General features: G+C 43.3%; 1 protein-coding gene across 2 annotated transcripts in view; it reads left to right on the top strand.

The window, feature by feature from the left end:
• The window catches only part of LOC140650763 (nuclear cap-binding protein subunit 1-like), a 55875-nt gene extending 41120 nt beyond the window's left edge, over positions 1–14755 (top strand). The window contains exons 19-23 of one of the 2 annotated variants that reach the window (XM_072859496.1): positions 614–717; positions 1471–1558; positions 10723–10866; positions 11248–11361; positions 12287–14755. In XM_072859496.1, coding sequence (XP_072715597.1) covers positions 614–717; positions 1471–1558; positions 10723–10866; positions 11248–11361; positions 12287–12400 — 564 coding nt within the window. In that variant the 3' untranslated portion in view covers positions 12401–14755. Of the gene's footprint in view, positions 1–613; positions 718–1470; positions 1586–10722; positions 10867–11247; positions 11362–12286 lie in introns of both variants that reach the window. The other variant, XM_072859495.1, reaches the window with a different exon arrangement.
• The last annotated feature ends 1944 nt before the right edge of the window (positions 14756–16699 follow it).

The following is a 16699-nucleotide window of genomic DNA, read 5'->3' as shown; positions in this document are numbered from 1 at the left end:
TGTAGTAAATACTTATATACAGTGCTGGTTTCATTCTAAAATGAAGAGGTCCTGCAGGAAAGAGCATATGGTTGTGGTTGGGGACTGTTGCAATCCAAGTAGAGTAGGCTAGCAGTTGCTGTTACCTTATGGTTATGTAACAGGAACACATCTTCTGGTTGGATACTCCAATGTTGACTATTGGGACTTGCTTCTCTGATGCCTTGTCTCAAAATTCAGTTCTTGTATTTTTGCTCTTGGGAATAGCAGAAGTACTCACTTGAATGAAAATTGAAGTCATCACTCTCATGAGGAGTAAAGATGACTTGTTAAAATGTGAATGCATACTTGGCATGATTGATACAGCTCCCCTAGTTTGAGCATTTTTATGTTCAGCAAATGAGATGTCTGCTTTAAGCAGTACTAGCTTCCTAAAGTGTTTGAAATCACCCATTAGTTTGACTAATGTATTTGCAAAGTTGCATAAAACCAAACTTGACTCTAATAGCTTTTCATACAACCCAGCACTGGTTGTACCTTAGCCCACAGTAATTTCCGAGACTCCATGTTGCAGCAGGTAAACTTGACCATTTCTTATGGTTGGAATGACCATTTTGTCTTTCCCAAAATGTAGATGATTGCTGTTCTTGTGGATAAGATGATTCGAACACAGATTGTTGATTGCGCTGCAGTAGCAAACTGGATCTTCTCTTCAGAACTTGCACATGATTTTACTAGGTAACAAGTGTGGAATTTCTGTCTTCATTTGCTTTTTATCTAAATTTTTATTTTAAATGGTTAGAATCCATTTTTTTTTTAACTTAAAATAATTGTAGTTTTTACTTTCATTATTTTGCTTTAAACTCTACATAAAATTGTGTTGCTTCCCTAAAACACAAGCTTTAGTATTTTCCTCTGAGCTGCAGTGTGCATTTCTATGTCCTTGCTATGCTAGCAAGATTCATGCAAGTAGCCTATAAGTTTGCCAAAGTGGAAGGAGAAGCTCTAGGACCATTTCTGGACAAGAACCATTAACCCTGTTGTATAGCTGCTAGCCTGGTGGAGTCTTGGCTTGCACCTAGGGCATGTATCCTGCGTCACCCTCAGATATATTGTTTACTGAGAGTGGGGAAAAATGCTTAGACCTGGCAGTTTGATGCTAGTAGTGTTGCAGAATGATTCTGAAATAAAGCGCTGGTTTGGTAATTTAGTGCAAAGTACAGGTAAGAAGTGAGTGATATGCTTTCTTAATATTGAATGTTTGCTCACTCCAGTAGATGTCCTAGGTAATAATGATGAAATGTTGTAAATTTCCCCCAGATCAGTGTTGTGTGCTTCTCTGTTTATTAATTTAACTTGCTCTGTAGTAATAGAAAGTTGCCCTGTTTCTGATGGCTTGAATAAGAAGAGTTGAGAGTTATAGCAGACCTGTGCATTTTCTATCTTGGAACAGTGTGCAATTTACTGTTTTGGGTTCTGCATCTTTCCTAGGTTCTATGTCTGGGAAATCTTACATTCCACAATTCGTAAAATGAACAAGCATGTACTGAAGATTCACAAAGAACTGGAGGAGACTAAGGCAAGATTGGCAAGACAGCACAAAAGAGTAATTTGTTTTTTTGGGTTTTTTTTTAATACATATATTTGACACTAAGTAACCTGCAGGCTGTCATGTTTCAGACTGACACACAATTGGTTCTTGGAGGGGCTGAATAAAAATACTGTCAGGAGGCATATCTACATGTGTTGCCATCTCTAGTACTAGGACACTAAAGTTGACACATTTTTTGTATGTTTTTCTAAAGGCTGTTAGAGCCTGAGAATTCATTGAAGTCTTTAAAGAAGTTCACATGCATTTGCACCATTCAAGGTTTTTCTCTTAAGTTTTTGTTCCAACATGAGCTTCTTTCACTCTGTTTTTTGAATCTTGGTTCCTGTTACATTATTGGGTAGCAATAGGAACAGTCAAATTCATACTCAAGTTTACTGCAGGTTTTGTTAGTTACTTTCAGATTTTACTAGTAAGTAGTCATTTAGGACCTTGTATCTTGTGTGGAGAAGTGCATGGAAACAGCAAGCTGTCATTGAGAAGCAGAGATAGTTGTCGCTGTTCTTTTAACAGATGCTGCTGGATTCAGACAGTTGCATCTGCCTTTTGCTTCTCTTGGATTTTATTTTCAAATGTCCTTGTATGACCTAGACTACTATTTACAGTGAGATGACTATCAAATATTTTTAGACACATTGTGTGGACTCTTAAGTCCTAAGTGATAGTAGAAGCTTGTTATTCCTGGACAAGCAGCTGGTTTACTGGAATTTTGTACTGCACTTGGGAAAAGAAGGTGCTTTCTGTGCCTTCCCCATCTGAGTGTTTTATGGCACCAAATACTTTCAATGTCCCTAGTCAGCCACTCCAGTCTAATTAGTCCTCTTTTTAATTCACTTTTGGCTATTTTGGGGCTTCAGGTCTAAGTAATGATGCTGTAAAGTACGGTGAGAGTGGTATCTCCTGTAGCAGCCCCAGAGGGCAGGACTCAAGACAGTTTGGCTGACTACAGTATTTAATCCTGATATCAAATGAAGCCAATTTCTATAAATTATCTTAGTTTCACAGAAAGGAGAGTATTTCCTTGTTGATCTATGGTCTTCCAGTACCTGCACAAAACACTAGGCTACTTCTAAATCTTTGGCCTAGGTTAACATCAGAATTTGGCACAACATGGAACACACGCAGGATCATGCAAAAAATGTCACCAGCACAAGTCATTTCCTATGAGCATCATCTGAGAGATCACTAGGACCTCATGGTTTGCTGATGTCAGTTCATCCCAACTCTTTCAGCTCTTTTCCTTGCTCATTCCCAGCAACAGCCACGGTAGTTGCTTACCTCCTCGATCTATGTTCATCAGCAATTAACAAATGTTTGTGAGTACTGAAGAGCTATTCATTGATTTCACTGTGAGGCAAAGAGATTGTCTGGTATCATTCAATGGATATGCCTATGTTTTTGTTTCTGTACTGTCTCCTAGCTGCGGCTCTTGAGTACGGAGTGCTTTAAAGGGCAGTGTTATGCCATGAGATAACTTTTGTAAGTAAATGTATTAGGTCTGGCTGGGATGGAGTTAACTTTGCCCATAGCAGCCCTCATAGTGCTGTGTTTTGTATTTGTAGCTAGAAGGGTGTTGATAGCACACCAGTGTTTTGGCTACTGCTGAGCAGTGCTCCCACAGCATGGAGGCTGTCTCTCCAACCACCCCACCCCCAAAGCCCAGTAAGCTGGGGGTGGGCAAGAGGTTGGGAGGGGACAGAGCCAGGACAGCTGACCCAAAGTGACCAGAGAGATATTCCAAACCATATGACATTGTGCTCAGCAATAAAAGCTAAAAGAAAGGAGGAGGAAGGGGGGCATTCGTTAAGGCATTTGTCTTCCGAAGCAACTGCTACGCACGCTGAGGCCCTACTTCCCAGGAAGTGGCTGGATATTGCCTGCTGTAGAGAACAGATTAGTTTGTTTGTTTGTTTCCTTTGATTCCTCCCACGGCCTTTGTTTTCTTTATTAAACTGCCTTTATCTCAATCCACGAGTTTTTCATCTTATTTTCCCCCCCTGTCCCACTGAGGAGGGGGAGTGATAGAGCAGTTTGGTGGGCACCTGGCAGCCAGCCATGGTTAACCCACCACAGTAAAATAGACAAAATATGAGTAGTTCTATAAGCAGATGCTTTACCAGACTGCAGTTCCTCACTGAGGATGTAAAATGTCAAATTTTGATGGCCCCAGTGCTAAGTGGACTGGCATGTTATGGGATGAGGTCAAGGCTTACCTGCCTGCTCCTAGGGGAGTTAACACAGTGTCCACTGGTCCTTGAGCAGTTAGTCTAAGTTGGGGGGGGGGGGGGGAAATATGATCCTGTGGTGAAGAAAATGTCAAAATTCTCAATTACTACAAATTCTCAAGTCCTTCTGCTTTAAATATTGCAGTAATTCAGAGTTGTCAGAGTATCTTTCAAGTTACTAGTTTGCATTCAAAAATATAAATTGCAAGTGTGATTTGCATACAGTAGGTGAGTTAGCACATGGCCCTATTTTTGTCTTAAGTCGCACATACTCTTTTTACAAAAAAATGATGTTTATAGCTGTTAATTTATGGATATTATTGCAGAGAAACAACATTGTGAGACTGAAGCAATATCTGTAACTGAATGTATTGAATGTGCCTTAATCTACCAGATTCCCCCTTTCTTGCTATACATCATTTAATCACAGAATGATTCAGGTTGGAAGGGACCTCTGGAGGGTCATCTTGTCCAATCCCCCTGCTCAAGTAGGGCCACCTAGAGCTGGTTGCCCAGGAACATGTCCAGGTGGTGTTTGAATATCTCCAAGGAGGGAGACTCCACAACCTCTCTGGGCAACCTATTGCAGTGCTCAGTCACCCTCACAGTAAAAAAGTGTTTTCTTATGTTCAGACAACACCTTCTGTGTTTCAGTTTGTGCCCATTGCCTCTGGTCCTGTCACTGGGCACCAATGGAAAGAGCCTGGCTCAGTCTTCTTTGCACCCTCCCTTCAGGTATTTTTATATATTGATAAGATCCCCCCTGAGCCTTCTCTTCTCTAGGCTAAACAGTCCCAGCTGTCTCAGCCTTTCCTCAGGAGAGATGCTCTAGTCCCTTAATCATCCTTGTGGCCCTTTGTTGGACTCTCTACTATGTCCATATTTCTCTTGTACTGAGGAGCCCAGAACTGGATACAGCACTCCAGGTGTGGCCTCACCAGTGCTGAGTAGAGGGGAAGGATCACTTCCCTTGACCTGCTGGCAATACTTTGCCTAATGCAGCCCAGGATACCATTAGCCTTCTCTGCAGCAAGGGCACACTGTCGGCTCATGTTCAACGTTGGTGTCCACCAGGAGCCCCCCACGTCCTTTTCTGCAAAGCTGCTTTCCAGCCGGTCCGCCTCCAGCATATACTGGTGCATGGGGTTGTTCCTCCCCAGGTGCAGGACTTGGCACTTCCCCTTGCTGAACCGCACGAGTCTCCTGCCTGCCCATTTCTCCAGCCTGTCGAGGTCCCTCTGGATGGCAGCACAACCCTCTGGTGTATCAGCCACTCCTCCCAGTTTTGCATCATCAGCAAACTCGCCGAGGGTACAGTCTGTCTACCCATCATCCAGATCATTAATCAGGACGTTGAACAGGATCGGACCCAGTATTGACCCCCGGGGTACACCGCTAGTGACTGGCCTCCAACTAGACTTCATGCCACCGATCGCCACCCTCTGGGCCCAGCTGTTCAGCCAGTTTTCAACCCACCCCACTGTCTGCTCATCCAGCCCATACTTCATCAGCTTCTCTATGAGGATCTTACGGGAGACGGTGTCAAAAGCCTTCCCGAAGGCTAGGTAGGCAATATCCGCTGCTCTCCCCTCGTCTACCAAGCCAATCGTTTCATCATAGAAGGTTATCAGGTCGGTCAAGCATGACTCCCCCCTTGGTGAATCCATGATGACTACTCCTGATGACCGTCTTGTCCTTCATGTGCCTGGAAGTGGTTTCCAGGATTAGCTGCTCCGTCGCCCTTGCAGGGATCGAGGGGAGGCTGACCAGCCTGTAGTTCCCTGGGTCCTCTTTCTTGCCCTTCTTGAAGAGAGGGGTGACATTTGCATTCCTCCAGTCCTCAGGCGCCTCTCCCAATCGCCGTGATCGATCAAAGATTATCAAGAGTGGCTTCACAATGACATCTGCCCGCTCCCCCAGCGCTCATGCGTGCATCCCATCAGAGCCCGTGGCCTTACGTACATCCGGTTTGCTTAAGTATTCCCTGACCAGATCCTCTTCCGCCAAGGGTACGTCTTCCTTGCTCCAGACTTTCCCCCTGGCCTCCGGGGCCTGGGATTCCTGAAGGCTGGTCTTGCTAGCAAAGACTGAGGCAAAAGCAGCATTCAGTACCTCGGCCTTTTCCATGTCCTGTGTCACCAGGTCCCCTATCTCATTCAGCACTGGGCCCACATTTTCCCCAGTCTTCCTTTTGCCACTTATGTACTTACAGAAGCCCTTTTTGTTGTCTTTGACATCCCTTGCCAGATTCAATTCCAGGTAGGCTTTGGCTGTTCTAACATCATCCCTGTATTCTCAGACAATTTCTCTGTATTCATCCCAGGTTACATGTGTCTGCTTCCACCTTCCTTTTTGTGTTTGACTTTGGCCAGGAGTTCATTGTTCATCCATGCAGGCCTCCTGGCATTTTTGCCTGACTTCCTGCTCGTTGGGAAGGACCGCTCTTGAGCTTGGAGGAGGTGATCCTTGAATGTCAACCAGCATTCTTGGGCCCCTCTTCCCTCCAGGGCCTTATCCCACGAGACGCTTCTAAGCAGATCCCTGAAGAGGCCAAAGTCTGCTCTCCTCAAGTCCAGGGTTGTGAGCTTGCCTTTTAGCCTTCTCTCTCCTCTTGGGATCCTGAACTCCACCATCTCGTGGTCATTGCAGCCAAGGCTGCCTTTGACCTTTGCATCCCCAATGAACCCCTCCTTGTTGGTCAGTAGGAGGTCCAGCAGAGCACCTCTCCTCGTTGGCTCCTCTGTCACTTGGGTGAGGAAGTTGTCGTCGATGCACTCTGGGAACCTCCTAGATTGCTTATGCCCTGCTGTGTTATCCCCTCCAGCAGATATCGGGGTGGTTGAAGTCCCCCGTGAGGACCAGGGCCTGTGAACACGAGGCTGCTCCTATCTGTCTGTAGAGGGCCTCATCCGCTTGTTCTTCCTGGTCAGGCGGCCTATAGCAGACGCCCGCTACAATGCCACCCTTACCCGTCTTCTCTTCGGTCCTTACCCATGAGCTCTCGGTCGGCTCATCAGCCATCCCCAGGCAGGGCTCCTTGCATTCCAGCTGTTCTCTCACATAAAAGGGCCGCTCCCCCTCACAGAGAGTACCCAGCCACAATCTTAATGAAAGTATTACTGCATGGACTTTCAAATGCCTCTGTATGTTCTTGCGTATGGCTCCTTTGACCAGATACCCTTAAAGGAGCAGACACCCTCCTTCTACATACCCTTACAATGAAGTGGTCAAGGAACCTGGGTCATACTTTATTCTGCACAGACCATCAGTGAAATGAGTATATTTCTACTAAAATGTATCAAGGCTCTAGTGTTACAAAAGTTAATGCTAACACAAACGTATAAAAACATGGCAAATACTGTGGATCAGGGTTTATGCTTTAGGCAGTAAGCAGTTTAGCGAGTGTACATATACATGAGATGCAGTCACATAGTTTACTTCAGTGTAGACACACTCTAATTATTAGCAAATGGAAGAAGCTGTTCATGAGGGTAAGGGACAGTTATCCTTGGAGATACTGAAAATTTCACTGGACAAGGCCCTGAACAACCTGATCTGATTGGACCTGCTTTGAGCAAGAGTCTCCATCAGTGGAGATATTCAAAACCTAATTGGACAATATCCTGAGCAACCTGCTCTGGTTGACCCTGCTTGAGTGGGGGTGGTGGTGGTGGTGGACTAGATGATCTCAAGAGATTCCTTCCAACCTCAATGATTCTGTGATACCATGTGATTCTGAGCAGCATGTTGGACCAGAGACCTCTAGACATCCCTTCCAACCTACATTATTCTATGACCATTCAGCTCCACCACAACTCCACCAGGAGTATGACTCCTTCAACGACCTTCCCCCCCAGTGCTGTTTTGTTCTTAAGAAGATTGACTAAAGGGTCCTCACCCAGTAGCCAGGGGGTAGATGTCTCCCTGGTATGATTCTGACTGAAAACAAATATGAAATCCAGAGCCACATCAGACACTAGTTACAGTTAGGTTTGACATCATGCTTAGGAGCATGGCAGAGGAAGTAATTTTTTTTTTAATCTTGGTTTAAGATGTGCACCACAAACGTTTATCAGCACTGACACAAAATTTTCTCACCTGCCCTGAGCTTCCCTCCTCCTGATCTAAATCATTGCTTGGAAGAAGAGAATTTTGAAGGCCTATTTTAATTCATTTCAGTAAGGCTTTTACACGTCCAGATGACATAGTGGGAGATGGGTAACATGTCCCTTGTTAACACAGTGGATACAAAGGATTGGCACAAGCCACAAATCATCAGCCACTCTGAGATTAATTGGTTCAAGGAATAATGTTTGAGGAACACAGATTGCACGGTCTGCTCACTTCTTACTGTAACTCTTCCAGTGGGTAACACAGGTCCTCCAAGACAGCACACCTCCTGCAGAACAGAGGGCCTTCTCTCTTGGTGTCAGAGAGAGGCCCCAGGCACTCCCTGCAGCTTGGGACTTGGAGAGGTGCTTTTACCATCTGAAGCTCTGTCTGTGTCAAAGCCTCTGCCCTGGCAGAGACAGCTGTTCCAATAACTGCTGGGGAATCTGCCCTGTGGTGTGTTATCATCATACCTGAGACTGTTCTGCTGGTACAAATTCAGCTGAGGCACCTTTCTGCAGAAACTGCTGCACCTGTTGCCTGTGTCTGTTAGCTGCCCTCTAGAAACTGCCTTCTAGGCCTGGCTCTTCTATCGGTCTCTCCCGAGCACCGGCTAAAAGGGTGCTTGACCCTCCCTAATCAGGAGACAGCTGCAACAAAGGTTCCATGCACCTTGGAGCCTAGTATAGGACTTTCCTTGTGTAGGTCTTTTCCTCATCCAATTACTAGATAGCAGATCTGATATAATGTACTCTTTTTTTAAAAGGGGAACTAGCATGGTATTTTGATTGTTATGAGGTTGGCTGCCTTTCTGACCCTTTTTAATTGGAGATAATCCACTAGGTTTCATATGTAGTCTTCCCACTTGAACACCCTGGGTTCCAGTCCCTTTCCTCTAGCTGTGCTAACCCACCAGATCCATCTGAGTTCTGGCACAAAAGATATTTGTTTTTGGCAGTCCTGTGACATCAGTGAGGTTCCTGAATGAAATCTGAGTCCTGGAACAGTGTTTAGACAAGTTTTTAAAAAGGTCTGCCACAGATATGTTACTGAGCTGCTATTTGTCTGTTGATGATAGTCAGCATACCGTCTTTTTGTGGCTCCACTAGAAAATGATCTTGCAAGTCTTTAAACCTGTGTCGTGGGTTGACCCCAGCTAGCAGCCAAGCACCACACAGCTGCTCACTCACTTTCCCCTGCAGTGAGATGGGGGAGAGAATAGGAAGATCAAAAGCAAGAAAAAGTGGGTTGAGATAAAGACAGTTTAATAAGTGAAGGAAAGAGGAAAAAACCAAGTGATACAAAGGCAGTCACCCACCACCTCCCACCAGCAGACTAATGCCCAGGCACTCTCCGAGCAATGGCTACCTTGGAAGACCAAACCTCCATTTTTTTATTGCTGGGCATGACGTTGGAATATATATATATATGTGTATATATATATGGCATGGAATATCCCTTTGGTCAGTTTGGGTCAGCTGTGTCCCTTCCCAGCCTCTTGCCCACCCCCAGCCTAGTCACTGGAGGGGCAAAGTGGGAAAACAAAAAGGCCTTGATGCTGTGCAAGCACTGTTCAGCAATAGCTAAAACATTAGTGTGTTGTTGTGGTGGGTTGACCTTGGCTGGCAGCTAGATGCCCACCCAGCCACTCTCTTACTCCCCCTCCTCAACAGGACAGGAGGATAAAAGAGATGGAAAATCTCATGGGTCAAGATAAAGACAGGGAGATCACTTACCAATTATCATTATGGGCAAAACAGACTCAGCTTGGGGAAAATTAAATTTATTGACAATTAAAATAGATTTGGGTAGTGAGAAACAAAGACAAAATTAAAACAACACCTTCTCCTGAACATTTATCCAAGGCTCAACTTCACTCCTTCATTCCTGACTCTTCTACCTCCTCCCCCTCAGAGTTGCAGGAGGGATGGGGAATGGGGGGTTGCGGTTAGTTCATAACAGTTCCTCTCTGCTGCTCCTTCCTCCTCACACTTTTCCTCTACTCCAGCATGGGTCCTCTCCATAGGCTGCAGTCCTTCAGGGAATATCCACCTGCTCCACTGTGATCTCTCCACAGGCTGAAGGAGAATTTCTGCTCCAGTGCCTGGAACACCTCCTCCCCCTCCTTCTTCTCTGACCTTGGTGTCTGCAGGATTGTTTCTCACACTTTTTTTTCCCTCAGTTCTCTCTGCTGTGTAGTGTTTTGCCCTTTCTTAAATATGTTTCACAGAGGTGCCACCAGCTTCTCTGATGGGTTCAGTGTTGTCCAATGGTGGGTCTGTTTTGGAGCTGGCTGGCACCAGCTGTGTCCAGCACAGGGCGGTTCCAGTCTCTTCTCACAGAGACCACCCCTGCAGCTCCCCTGCTGCCAAAACCTTGCTACATAAACCCAATACAGTTTTCAACACTGTTTTAGTCACAAATCCAAAACATAGCACCATATGGGCTGCTATGAAGAAAATTAACTCCACCTGAGCCAGACCCAGTACAACCTGCCGTGGTTCTTCTGTTTGTTTTTGTTTGTTTGTTTGTTTCCAGGCCTTTTCCATCCTGGCATTGTCTCAAGTTGATTCAGCTTAAGCTTCTCATTCTCTTTCCTTCCATATTTCCTTCTTGAATTGTATTTATAGAGTAAGCAGCCCTCAACATATAGCACTTGAAAGGCTACAGAGCAGCTTCAGTTGTGCTGCAGACTTTGTGTTTAGTCAATCAGGAGGCCTGTTTATCATTCCAATGGATACTAGCAGAATCCACAGGAAGTCACATCTCCAGTTAGTTGTGTTTTGTTTTTAATTACAGCGAGAAAGCGATGAAGATGATGACGACGATGACCGAAGTAGTGATAGGGAAGATGGACCTCTAGAAGAGCAAATAGAACGCTTGCAGGAGAGAGTAGAATCAGCCCAGAGTGAACAGAAGAATCTCTTCCTTGTTATATTCCAGGTAATGATGGGTGATGTCTTTGCAGCATCATTTGTATCTTAATAATTTTCTTGGGGTGAGTACATGGGAAGGGGTAGATGGGCTTATTCTGGATAAGAATCAAAGAACTGCCTAACTCCCCTAAACAAGAATTGTTTCAGCATCAAGAGCTTGAGAAAATGAGTTCTTTTGATAGCATGCAATTTCCTAAACAAACACAAGTTATTTTGAATATAAGTAGTTACTCTACTTAGTGTCTCCTAAGTGAAATATTCATTCTGACATTGCTGTTCAAAGCTTCTGTCTGTCAAATGTCCCATGGATTATCTCATCTGAGACTAGTAACCTATTCTCATCTGAAAAGATTTGCTGAACCAACATTCTATTTGTGTTCTTCTACAGCGTTTCATTATGTTGTTAACTGAACACTTAGTGCGCTGTGAAACTGGTGGGATTGATGTATTTACGCCTTGGTACAAAAGCTGTATAGAGAGGTTGCAGCAAATTTTCCTACAGGTAAGCTTCACTTCTTGGTTTGGAAGGCTTTGGGCAGCTGCTGGAAAGAAAAGCTTACATGATTTGAGAGCTGAGCTTGGTCACTTATTTTTACCACCTCTATTAGAACAGACATAGCTGGCATCACCAGTCTTTTTCAGGGACTAGTGTGAGTTTTGGCTGTGTCTGTCTCTGGTTTTGACCCCATCTTTGCTACAGACTTGCTAAATGACTGGAGAGTGAGCTCCTTGATTTGTTTCTCACTGTGAATATAGTGCAAAACAATATTGAGACGTGGTTGTAAATGTAGCTGAGTTTTTCTTACCACATGTTATAGTAAGGGTAGAGTCTTGAGAGAACAAGTATACCAAAATAAGTGCCTAAGAAGTGGATGAAAATGTTTTAAATTTATGTATCTGATTATAATGAATAGCTATTTAAAAATATAGTTTGGAACTCTTGGCTCTATATTAAATCTGGCAACAGATGTAAAAAGCCAGTTAAGTAACTGCCTGAAAGCAACAGCCAGAGTAATAGAAAATTATTTGTGTTTACATGAACATAAATTGTGTTAGAGGATGGGAAACTGCATGGGATTAATGGCATAATTCCCTCTATGGGTTAGTCTCTACCCTGATCATAAAAATGACTTAATGCTAAAGCAAATGTCCTGAGTCCTAGCATATCTGTGCAGTTGCCTCTACACACTATTCAGAATCAGGATTAGAACTGAGTAGCTACAGGAAACCCAGTACTTCTCAAAACAGGATTTCAATGTACGCTCCATTCTTGCTGTCGACAGTGATTAATGTGTTGTGTAAATTAGATGCGCTTGTTAGTTCTGGTGAAAACATTTGATCTGTGATACAATACGTCTTGACTCTTCTGCCTGTTCTTGTGTATGAAGATGAATGAAAGCAACAAAGGTTTATCTTTTTATCTGCAGCATCACCAGATAATTCAGCAGTACATGGTGACCCTGGAGAACCTCCTGTTTACAGCTGAACTGGACCATCACATACTGGCTGTATTTCAGCAATTTTGTGCTCTGCAGGCCTGAGGATTTTCATGTGTTGTTTTATCTGCAAGACTTAAAACCATTTTTCTTTAATGAGAGAAGCTCACCATGGGGAAAGAGGAAACTCTTTAATTCAGAACAGCTTTCATGTGTTCCTATATAAAGCAATACAGTACTCTAAGTAATAGTAACTGGTTTAGCATCATAAGTCTTATTAGCTATGACTGATAGAGGATTGGTGTGGAATAATGTATGTACTCTTTTAATTTGTCCTTTAATTTGGTTTGAATCTTTACTTCATGATACTATTTTTGCTTCTTCCCTCTGTCATTTGTCATATTGTCATATTATCATATGACAATAACAAATAGGTCAAAAAATTACAGAATTGGTTACCTCTGACTGTTTGTTAAAGTAAATAAATTGCAGAAATGTGAAACAGGATTTGTGGATGTGGCAGAAATGCACCTCTTCAGTGAGCAGTTTGATAAGATCTTGGTAGTAAGACACAAGAAAAATGACTTAACTCTGGGCATGTGAAACACTGAGCTTTCAAAATAGTCTAGAGCGTGTGGGTTTGTCTATCAAACTGACTAGATTATCACAGTTTGAAAGAACATGGTTGACAAACAATTGAAATATGTTTTTTAAATGTATTATCTGGTGTATTATTACAGTAGCTGCAAACAGCCAGCAGAGAAATTTCATGAACAATTTTTGAAGACTCTGATTCTTTTCCTAGTCTGTCTGAAAAAACATGAATAGCCCCAACACTGGTCCCAGCTGGTAAATAACTGAGACCAATCAGAGGCAATCTATCCTGAATGGGGCAGAGTTTCCACTTCAGTATTGCAAAGTACATAAACTTTGGACACAGTGCACACACATTACGGAGGGTGTTTATCCTGTTATTTTGTTTTAGCTTGTAACTCCTTGGGCAGCTGAGCTTGCACTGGATTGGACCTATGGGTCAGCAATGATGCTAAAACCTTTTTTGATGTTGATTGTGGATAAACCAAGTGCCCATCTCCTGTGATTCAGTAACAACTGCTCCATGTCAGTTGAATCTGCTTGCTTTTTAATCTCTAAAATGTGAAGGCAGTGTCTGGCTCCCACACTTTCAAATAGCATTTTAGAGCTGAATTAGGTGGGACTTTGCAAGAAACTTAAATTGGGGACATGTACAACCTGGAAATGTAGTAGCCTTATCTTTTGTTGGATAAGTTTGAGTTATGCAAATAACATTACTTACATAAGCACTAAGGTGGTTGGTATCAGGGCAAGCAATAAGAAAGGCAAGGTGGAGGCATTATCTTAGGTGCTCAGTGCTCTGCAGTAATTCTGGTGTATTTACAAGCTGTTTACAGTCTCTGTCAGATAACTGTTCATACTCAGTGCTATTCAATACTTGAACTAGAAAATGGTGAGCTTTGAAGGATTTAGTTCTATAGTGGTTGTTTTTTTCCCCCCAAATAAGTACCAAGTAACGCATAATCACTTTCATTCCTACATTAATCAATTGGCCTGATACTCAAGTGCAGAAGGCAAAAATTAATTGTTTGAGCATAAATGTAAAGCTTTTGTGTGGTCTGCAGCGATTGGGCACATCTTCAGAATCTTGAATCTGCTACTTTTTTCTTTACCTGTTCTGTGTGATTTGACTAATTCCTCCACTCTTCTATAGTCAACCTTAACGTGTTTGTAAATTTGTTTTATACAAGGTGTTTGTCAGTCATGCACAGACGCTTGCTTCAGTCAATATCACGGATGCCCCCACTCTGACTGAGTGAACAGTACTTTGGTTCAGGCATCACCGACAAGTAGGCCTGACTGAAATCAGCCCTGCTGTGCAAACCTTGAAAATTGTGCTAGGCCATATCTTCTCAGACACTAAGGAATCTAGGCCACGTCTTATCAGGAGCTAACAGTACCAGCTTGAGCTGGGACTAGAAAAAACTACAACTGCTACAGCTGCACTCTTGCACATACACCAAAGGGGGGTTTGACTACAAGTCAATCACTTTATGCTATAAATATCTGTAGCCCCCTTGAGCCCCTTGAGCTCTCCTGTAAAGCAGCAGGCTGCACGGCGATGATCTCCCCCTTGAGCAGGGACGCCTCTCAAGGTTATTCCTCGAGGTTGAGAGACCCCTTACCTGGCATCTGATATCTATAAGGAGGTAAGTGACATTTTACATCAGGCCTAAAGGTATATTGTATGCTAGCGACATTTATATATCCAGCTATAGCTTAATTATTAGAAGCGTAGTAAGTTGAGGTGTTTGATGGCCATCTAATCACCGTCTAAATTATTGTTTAAATCATCATTTAAATCATTGTCAAATCACTGTTTAATTACCATTCAATTATTGCTTAATCACAATTTGATTACCATTTAATTTTCATTCAATCATCAATTAATTATCATTTGATCATCATTTAATCATTAATAAAACCCTGGTAGTTAACCCCACAACGATGACTTCTCTTAATTCACCTGCGACAGTCAAATACCCTATTTTTCTTTAGAAGCATTTAATACAGTACAGAGGTGTGACTTGGGATCACAGCCTTTGATTTCCAGTGGGACTGACCAATAAGGGGTTCTCTCACTTTCATTAATGGAGGGATGTCATTGAATTTAAAGTTGATTTCTCTAAAACTGAGAATGCAATGAAACTTAAAGGTGTGTAACTTCTCCAACCCTTTCATGAAGTAGACAAATGCTCCTGCTGGGAATATAGCTGCAAATAACTGAGCATGGACAGCGTAATCCTAATCACATAATTTAAAACCAAATTACAAGCCTCTCTTGTAGAATGTTTTTATCAGTAAGTGTTTAGCTGGTGTTGGTCTTGGTTGTAAGCACTGAAAGTACATGAGGATGTGCTTGACCATGTTCGTGTTAGTGGCTATATGACAAGTTATCTGTGTGTCTGTGGCTTGACAGTACTGCTCTCCTGCAAGGGAGAAGCATTTTCCTTTCCCAGCTGAAGTCCTCTTCAGAGAGTTGAAGTTCTCAGAACCAAAGTAGAAAAAGGAGTTCTCATGGCTTTATCAACTACTTTCCTTCTGCTGGTCCATGACAAACCACTCATAGATATTAAATTGGTAACTACACAACAGATTGAAAACTAGTGTCATGGTTTAGCTTCAGTCGGCAACTAAGCACCACACAGCCGTTGACTCACCCTTCCCCCCACAGCGGGATGGGGGAGAGAATCGGAAGAGCAAAAGTAAGACGACTCGTGGGCTGCGATAAGAACAGTTTAATAATTGGGAAAAAAAATATAATAATAATAATAAAAAATCGTAATGAAAAGGAAAACAACAAAAGAGAGCGAGAGAGGAACAAAACCCAGGGAAAAACAAGTGATGCAGCCGCTCAACACCCACTGACCAACGCCCAGCCAGTCCCCGAGCAGCGATCACTACCCCCTGGCCAACATCCCCCAGTTTCTATACTGAGCATGACGCCATATGGTATGGAATAGCCCTTTGGCCAGTTGGGGTCAGCTGTCCTGGCTGTGCCCCCTCCCAGCTTCTTGTGCACCTGGCAGAGCAGGGGAAGCTGAAAAGCCCTTGACCAGTGTAAACACCACTTAGCAACAACTAAAACATCAGCGTGTTATCAACATTATTCTCATACTAAATCCAAAACACAGCACTATACCAGCTACTAGGAAGAAAATTAACTCTATCCCAGCTGAAACCAGGACAGTATCCACCCCTTATTCTATACCATCTACGTCATGCCCAGGCCCTACCCTTTCCAATACATTCCAATTAATCACCACCACTTTTCCTGTCTTTTGATATATACACACAGATATCATTCCCTTGGTCTATGGGCCATCCCTCTAAAATGTCCGTTGAGTTCATTTAGTCCATGACTTTGGCCTCCATCTGTCAATACAGTCCTTCAGGGCAGGAGAGATGGTGTGTGGTGTTGGATTGTTGCATGCTGAAGCCAGTTCTGGTTCCATCACGGCTGCACTTTGCTTGGTTTCATCAAAGCTCATTCTTCATTAGTCTGGGTGATTCTTACTGTAATACCGTTGATATGGCATATAGCAACCATAGTAGTGATGACATACAGTATTATATAGCAATTAACATCATACCATTCAGTTCATTGGCTATTCTCACCCAAAATCAAATCCCCTTGAGGTACACATTGGACTTCCCCATCGTTCCGCATCATCCACCAAGTGCACCCAGGTCCTTGAGCAAAAGCAATCCCACGAATGGGCTTGCCTTTGCCTGAGGCAGGAAGTAACCCAGACTGTGTTCCACAGCATGTCTTTTTATGCGCACTACAGGGACTTCATCTCCTTTGAC

This window comes from Ciconia boyciana, chromosome 4 (assembly GCF_034638445.1).
Source record: "Ciconia boyciana chromosome 4, ASM3463844v1, whole genome shotgun sequence".
NCBI lineage: Eukaryota > Metazoa > Chordata > Aves > Ciconiiformes > Ciconiidae > Ciconia > Ciconia boyciana.
This window is presented reverse-complemented; position numbering and strand designations above follow the sequence as displayed.